Source organism: Primulina huaijiensis, unplaced genomic scaffold (assembly GCF_012295235.1).
Source record: "Primulina huaijiensis isolate GDHJ02 unplaced genomic scaffold, ASM1229523v2 scaffold42701, whole genome shotgun sequence".
Classification (NCBI taxonomy): Eukaryota; Viridiplantae; Streptophyta; class Magnoliopsida; order Lamiales; family Gesneriaceae; genus Primulina; species Primulina huaijiensis.
Window position 1 is genome coordinate 19,694 of NW_027360275.1, and position 8,797 is coordinate 28,490.

Here is an 8,797-nt window from a genome sequence, read left to right on the forward strand (position 1 = left end):
ACTTGTGTGGACCTTACCACTTGGACTTTCTCGGCATTATGTTTTCATCTGGGCCAAAAAAATTTCTTGAATTCTAGCGCTTTCTGGTTCGGGCATTCTGGGCAGATGTCTTCTGACCATTTTTCCACATGAGCCAAATTATAGAATTTTCGACGAGTTTCTTTACTCTCCGACAATTTGTTGTTCCACATAAAATTTCTTTCTTTTTTTCAGCTATTTCTTTTGCAAAACTTGTAGTTTTTCTGTCATGATATTTAACATACAAGATCTATTTACTGAATTTTGATAAAAACTTAAATGGAAACTTGACTTTGTCCATCTTTATGAGACAGACCCATGATCTACATGCTCGTCTAGTGCAGATGTTGTCTTCAGTGAATGATGAAACAAGATGTGTTTCATTCTCCGAAGGATTTTTGATGAACTTCTAAATGTTCATGTCTAGTCTTCTCAACTTGATAAAGTAAAAAGCTTCATGTAAGCTTTTCCAAGCTGGTTCTGGTGCTGCACTGAAAAAGTACATTTCGAGAATATCTCCTCTTGAAAAATAATCTTTATTTGCTCATGTTTTATGAACATATTTCTGGATCCATTTTGGTAGTGTCGATATTTCTAGGAAGTTGTGTGATATAGTATAACTGAGGCAAGAATCCCAAATTCGTACCATGCATTTACCTCCTTAAGATTGGAATTTGGTTTAATCTATATCCTAGGATACTTTCGTGCTATATCAACTCATATTGTCTAGATTATAATTCATGCAAACGAGTAAAAAATGTGCAAAATTTGTAAGCATATCTACAATCACCCATATGCTATTGTGACTTTGTCTAGACTTTGGTAAATCTATCACAAAATCTAGGGAGATATGTTCCCATTTTCATCCAGGAATCTCCAGAGGTCGTAGGAGCCTTTCGGGTCTTTGATGTTCAGCCTTGATTGGCCGACATACTTGACATCTCGAGACGAATTCTGTTAAAACTCTTTTCATTCCACTCCACCAATAGTTTTGCTTAATATCCCGGTACATCTTGATACTGCCAGGATGAATAGAAAATTTAGATTTGTGTGCTTCTGACATAACTTCTTGTCGAAGATTGGAAACTCTGGGTACACACAATCTTCCTTTCATCCAAAGGATTCCCTTGTCATCAATTTGAAGATCTTGTGATTTCCCTTCTTAGAATTGTTGTTTAAGTTTTTTCTAATTGAAATTTTGATCTTGACTCAACTTAACAGTTTCTAGCAGGCTTGGTTGAGCTGAGAGTAAAGCTATAATTACCTTACTCGTATTCTTTCTATTCAAAGTATCATCTTTTTTATTTGTATTACCTGGATACTAGCTTATTGTCAAGTCACGGTCTTTTAGGAGTTTAGTCCACCATATTTGTCTCATATTTAATTCTTTCAGGGTGAACAGATACTTGAAACTTTGATGGTCGATAAATATCTCACATTTGGCTCCATAGAGATAATGTCACCAAATCTTTAGAGCAAAGATTATCGTAGCTAGCTCAAGATCATGCGTAGGATAGTTCTACTCATACAGTTTTAATTGCCTTAAAGCATAAGCAACTACCCGATCGTCTTGCATGAGCACACATCCTAAACCTTTTATTGATGGATCACTGTAGATGGTGAAATTTTTATCCTCCGACGGTAGCACCAATATTGGAGTGGATGCAAGTTTCTCTTTAAGATTTCAAAACTCTTCTTACACTCTTCATTCCAAATAAATTTAAAATTATTTGTGAGCTTAGTAAGTGGCATGTCTATAGAAGAAAATCCCTCTACAAATTTTTTATAGTAGCCAGCTAATCCTAAGAAACATCGAATTTCTGTTATAGTCTTTGGTTGAGGCCAATCTGAAATTGCTTCAACTTTCTTGGGATCAATTGATACTCCTTCAGCTGAAATGATATGACCTAAAAATATCACATTGTCTAGCCAAAATCCACATTTATTTAATTTGGCATATAATATTTTTCTCCCTTAATGTTTGCAGAGTCAGACGAAGGTGCTCTATGTGATCTTCTTCATTTGGCGAATACACGAGGATATCGCCTACAAACACCACCACAAATCTATCAAAGAATGCCTTGAACACTTTATTCATGAGATCATGAATGTCGCTGGAATGTTTTTAAACCCAAATGGTATGACGTTAAACTCATAGTGTTCGTATCTTGTTCGGAATACATTCTTCGGCACATCTTCTGCCTTGACTCTCAATTGGTGGTAATCAGACCTCAAATCGAGCTTAAAAATACAGATGCTCCTTTGAGTCGATACCGGGAAATAAGTGCTATGTGCATGAGAGTCATCTCTTGAGTTTGCGGGACAAAGTGCTACATGACGAGAGCCACCTCTTGAACCTGTAGGAACCACCTTTAGATTCTCAGGGTTGGTGGATCGAGGGGTCAGGTCGCAACGAGGACGTCGGGTTCTGAAGGAGAGGTGATTGTGATACCTCTTGTCTCACATGGTAAAAACTAAAGATTTAAATGAGTTTATAATGGGCTACAATAGACTTCTATAGCAATTTAAGTTAATCATTTTCGTAAAGCGATGACGAATACGAAATAGTTGCTATAGAAGCCCATTGTGCAGTCACGCAGACACGGGCCCGGGCTCGGGACGTGACATTACCCATGCAAAAATTATATTGATTCCATGTAAACTGTGTAACCAAGACGTATTAATATTTAAAATTCTTGAAAGCTTGCAATTGATAAATTGAATATTAGAACATGTTGATCTATATTGTATACGCAATCTTGAAAGCCTATACCGTTTAGAATTCTTGAAAGCTTGCAATTGACAATGGGATAATTATGTCAATGACAAAAGATTTGATATGGAAAAGGCCGGAATAATTGTGAAAACTTGGTCTGCTATACTTAACTTTCAGTTTGTTGAAAAGTAAGACTGGAAAAAAATTAAATTGCCTTCGAATATATGAATTTGAAGCTAGAAATTTCAAATTTATAATAACAAATTATTTGATTTATTTGGACAAATCCACTTGATAATAGATTTCAAATATCAAATAATTATTTTTTGAATCATTATGAGAGATATCAAATTCATCCCATCATGAAATCATTTCGAATTCTCCGCAAAAAACTTTCTCAAATTCAAATCTTTCAATCCAAATGCGATTTTAAGAGAGAGCGATTGAAAAACACAAAGGAAGAAAAAACAAAAAGAAAGATGAGAATGCAAATGATTCACATGGACCAACAAAACCACATCAATCTCATAGAAGGCAGTGTAAGATAATAAGATACTATTTATTTACAATTCCTCTCAAATTCTGCTGAAATACAAAATATTTGGATCGGAGCTCTTTTCAGCCATCGGTGGAATTTGATTTTCTTTACAATGAATTTATATTGATTAAAAGCATAATTAAATTCACCATTTAATTCATTCACTGATAAAATTAGCCACTCAATTGTTGTAAATGATATTTTTTCTGCCTTTTTTGACTCTTTCTTTTACCTGCATTTCCCATTTGTGGATACAGTCGTTCATCTCGGAACTTTGTCCTTTATTCACACTTTTATAAAAAGTAGTAGTATAGATTAAAGATATAGATAAATATAATATCGATATTGGCACATTATTTGTATTAGCCGTCATGCACATGCATGCATTGCATATTCATAATAGAATACATAAATATAATGGTAAAAATTTAAAAAAAATTCACATAGAAAATTTAATATTCAAATTCAGCTTTCCGTGAAACTTTGAAAACAAAAGGATATTTATAAAAAAAAAAAAAAAAAAATTTATATAGAATATATGGAGATAGTTGGAGGAGAAAAGACATAGAGATAATGGGGACATGTCTGTTTTGTCGAGTGATAATACAGACGATCGTTTAAAGCAAATCTGATCGTCGGATCTTTTTCAATTGTAGATATGCAGAATTTTCTAAAAGAAGGGACCTCGATCATTTTTTTATATATAGAAACTGAACTATTTTCAAGCTTGCATTTTTCAAGATCTTCAAACATACTTAATCTTTCAAAATCAAGCTAATCACTTAGCATACTCTAGCACATATTCTCTATTTTATTTTAATTTTGTATGTCAAAAATTTAAAAATTGAACCATGATAAATCCTTATCGGGTCAAATTTTAACCGTGGGAAAATTCAATATTAATATTAATTGGGAATCTCGGATAGCACGATTTTAATGACCAAATTTTAATATATTGGTTTAATAGTGTCGAAAATAATATGTTTTTATAAATCGGATAGAATCGTATATCGATCTCATGAAATTAATATATAAAATTATCTAACTAACTGTTTTTTTATTAATTTAGTTATATAAAACCCAATACAAAACTCATGCGTAACAATAAACAGGTTGACGAATCGGGTCAATGATGCTGACCCGCAAATATTCCTCCTCAAGAATGTAACGGTCACCTTTTCAAAACGCAAGACCCGACTTGCCAACTTCCATAAAGGAAACACTCCGCTGCTTCTTCTTCTCCGGCACAACACTGTCGATATTCTTTTTCGAGAAATTCAAGAAAATGGTGAAGATGTTCGGAAAAACCCCGCAAAATAATCCAACTTTCAGGGCTCTAATGCGATTATCTCGCGGCCAAAGGTTGATTTCTAGGAGCTTTCCGTACCGAATGCTTCCGGAGCAGCAGCTCAAACTTTCTGTTCTCAAATTGGATGGTTCCTGTTTTAGTAATTGCTCCAGCCCTTACTGCTTTTGTGAATTTATGATTTCTTTTTAATACAACAAGTCTCGGAATTCGGAATGATAAAAGATTTTTTTCGATATAGGCTTTCATGTGGGGAGAAATGCTACGGTCTCGAGGCTTAAAATGGCTGTGGAGGAGGAATTTAAGCTCTCCCTGAATGATGAAGGCAACAGTTTATGGTATGCCGAAAGGCCGGCCGAAAATTTTGTCATTTCTGTTTGTTAAAATATCTCAATATATCTAGAAAAAAATGGTTATATTTGTTCTATCTGTCTTACCCGAACAGGCCACTTGTATGGAGCCATTTCTGTTTGTGCTATCAAAATCAAAAGCTAATCAATGACAGAGCTTGCATTCGAAGTTACGGGATCCGAGACGGCGATCAGGTTAGTAATTTTCATACTTTGAAAGTCATTTGCTTGTTAATTTTGCCTCAAGTCTAGCAAATTTGTTTCAGCATCTTAAGCGAGGAAATTTCACTAGTTTTAGAATTGATGTTAGATTAAGCGTGCATAAGTGAGAGTAATACTGTGATGAATGATCTCTTGGGAAGTTCTCATGCGTCAAGTTCTTGACGTTGCGCCGCTTGATTTGGTTGGCTAAGTGGGCAGTAAAAGAGTGACACCAGATAGATCTTAACGAGTAATATTGTCTCTGCTGGGGACATGGCCGACGGTAGAGAAAGCATAAGGTTGATCTCTAAGGGATATGAAACAGCACTAGCTGATAAATACACCTCCCCCGACTCATGGGCTTAACAGCCCGATCCATTAGCTCTCAAGTAGGTGCTCTCTGCGCTGTCACAAGTATAAGGAAACTGTAAGGAATATTGCTTAATAGATGTGAATTTATAAAATAGTAGCACTGTAAGATCATAAATTTGTGTTATATCAGAATTAAGTGTTGTACTAAATGTTACAACATTTAAGACAACATGCAGCGGAATATTAATGTTTGTAACACAGATTTACTTTAAATAAATACGATGGACAAGATTAAATTTGCACAAGTATAAATACTTGTGCGGTGCCTCAGGGTAAAAATCAATCACTATAAAATCAATGAGTTTAAACGAAAACAATACCAATAGTGATTGTTACTAAAATCAATTTCCTCAACACGTTTAGAAAACAAAAGCTTTCTAAAATCAAATCACAAAAATAAAACTTATTCAAGAAAGCAACAAAAATGTGATGCCAAAAACTGAAGCAACAAAAACAATCTTCAGCCAACTTCGTCACGGATGTTGTCTGTAGATGTCTCCAACAATCAAGGCAACACGCGAATTCAGCATTCTTCAACACAGCAACGTCTTTGTGAATTATTTTCTCTGAAAATCAAGGAGTGCACAAGCGCACACAAAACGTAACCACGAAAACTTCTGAGTCAAGCGTCCAAAGTAGAATAATCGAAGAAGACCGTTTTCTTTGTTTGATTCTCTCTTATTTATTAATCACTTCATCACTAAAGGGAAATCTATAAAATAAAGAATTCAAGAGTTTTATTAGTGGCAGTTTTCTTTCCAAATCAATATCAAAATCTTTATCATAGATATAATATCTAGAAAGACAAAACCTTATTTAACTATTTCAAAATTATATTAGGAAAAATCAATTTAGGAAAATAAATTCAATAAGAAAATTATATTTCTTTCAGAAATAAAGTTGCGTCTTGGCTACCAGTTATAGCTTTTGTCTTAGTGGTAAATACTTGATCCTAACAATTGTGCTCATGCAAACCTCGAGTTTTGGGTTCTTGAAGGATTGAATTTATTGATTCAACATAAAGGGTAATTTATGATGAATCAAAATTCATCAGAAAAGAAGATAACACACTACAACAAAAATGGCTTTTCGCAGCGCGCAAATACTCTTTCCGCGGCGCACATTGCACACTGCGAAATTGCAAGCTGTTGAAAGTTCAAGTTTATCCGCAGCGTGCATGCGCACGCTGTTAAAACTACTATCAACGGCATGCATATGTACGCTGTTAATACAACTATCCGCAGCGTGCAATGCACGCCGTTAATATTAAAAAAAATCTAAATATTAGCGACGGTTTTTAAGATACCCGTCGCTAATTTGCGCGGTTTAATACCAAAAATACCGTCGCTAAATTAACAACAGTTACTACTCCGTCGCTAATGGAACGACGGTGTTTAAAATTAGCGACGGTTTATAATTTAATAAATTTTAAAAAAAATTCCAGTAAAACTATCATCTCTTAACTAACACTTAAAAAATTAACCAAAAATTTTAAAAAAAAATGTACTTAAACCAAAATTAAAAACGCATATTAGAGAAAAGTTTAAGTGTTGTAAAGTGATGTGAAAGTGGAACGGAAATCGGATATTTATAGACAATTTGCGACAATTAGCGACAGTTTTGCATTAAACTGTCGCTAGTAGCGACGGTTTAAACATAACCGTCGCCGATTTACAACTATTAGCGACAGTTCAATAAAAACCGTCGCCGATTTAAAATCGGCGACGGGTTATTTTATACCGTCTCTAACTTTAGCGACGGTTTAAAACCGTCGCAAAGTTACATTAGCGACGGTTTAATAAACCGTCGCTAATTTAAAAATTCACCCATTTCAACGGCGTGCTTTTACTGCGCGCCGTGAATGCATAGACTATTAACAGCGCACATTATTGCACGCTGCGGATAGTATATCATATGACTTTCCGCAGCGTGCTTTTAATGCGTGCCGTTAATATATATGTTATTAACGGCGCGCATTAAAAGCACGTTGCGGAAAGTATATAATATTTACAGCACACATAAATGCACGCTGCGGATATTACTTTCCGCATCGTGCTTTTACTGCACGTCGTTATTTCTGTCAAGTGCAACAATATTAACAGCGCACATATTGAAGCACGCCGTTAAAAGTACTATTCGCAGCGTGCTTTTAATGCACGCTGTTGATGATGCGCTGCGGAAAGTCATTTTTGTTGTAGTGACACCATTTATCTTATTTTATCTCAACTGTTACTGAGAGTTGATTTACTTGGAGCCTTTTGTGATTACCACTTTCTTGAATAATGCAGCTTCATTTTATCCAATATCTGAGGATTGACAATGCACCGGTCCAAGAACATTCCAAATATCAGATGATTGAATCCAAACAAAGGTCAATGTAAGAATTTCTTCACATGCCACGCCTCATGTTCACATAGGTCGAATCCTACCTAGACTATTTCATGTAGGTAGGTACCCACCCTTTGCACAGAGCCAGGAGATAGCCAGTAGAATTTGAATTGATGGTTTGAGTTGGGAATTCATAATAGAGTATTTTCACATAAAATGAACAAAAATATTGTTTCGCCCGCTAAAATTTTGTTCTTGTTTCCCTCCCCCCTTCCCAATACACGATCTTGTGTCAGTCGTAAATCTTTAGTCCCAAGCTAGTTAGGGTCAGCTATATGAGCTAAATTCTTAATGATCACCGATCACTGAAGTCATGCTTAGTCCAATAGATTTTGGCATCAAAATGAAGGCATCTTTTGAACAGGATATATGCTTGCGAGGCAAAAAGGGATGATCATGTTAGCGTCGAAGATCAGAACAGAGACTTAAAATGCTTCTACTCCGAAGAAGAAGAAGAAAACCTGGATTTTCCTGAAGCAAAATCTACGCTTGCTGGACGCTTGCTGGAGCTAGTGTCGCGCTCAAAGTTCCCAGGTTTGAAAAGGAAAGCATCGGATCGAAGGATTTTTTCTTGAAGACTAATACTTGACTGTGTTGTAAATGGATTTAGATCATTGGCAGGACTTGTGAAGGTAGAACTTGTAGCATTAGGATCCTTCAGTTCACAATGAGCTATGAAACGGGCAAGGATTTTCTTTGTAGGTGCTTGTATATGGTTTGATCTTTGCTTTTAATTCTCTATTGTGATATCATATTTTCGACTGTTACAATATATTTTAAATTTTAGAATATTTTATATATATCATTAAAATAATTAAAGCATTGTTTGATACAAAAAATAAAATATGAATTAATTATATGAGTAGGTCTCTTGTGAGACGGTCTCATGAATTTTATCTATGAGACAT

The 8,797-nt window shown here is 35.0% G+C and overlaps 1 protein-coding gene across 1 annotated transcript; it reads left to right on the plus strand.

Moving 5' to 3' along the window:
• Nucleotides 1–4,361: 4,361 nt before the first annotated feature.
• Nucleotides 4,362–8,593, plus strand: LOC140969736 (uncharacterized). Its single transcript, XM_073431173.1, has 5 exons — nt 4,362–4,720; nt 4,820–4,916; nt 5,024–5,123; nt 7,790–7,878; nt 8,254–8,593. The coding sequence occupies exons 1-5, from the start codon at nt 4,558–4,560 to the stop codon at nt 8,462–8,464; spliced, it is 660 nt and encodes a 219-aa protein (XP_073287274.1). The 5' UTR covers nt 4,362–4,557; the 3' UTR covers nt 8,465–8,593.
• The last annotated feature ends 204 nt before the right edge of the window (nt 8,594–8,797 follow it).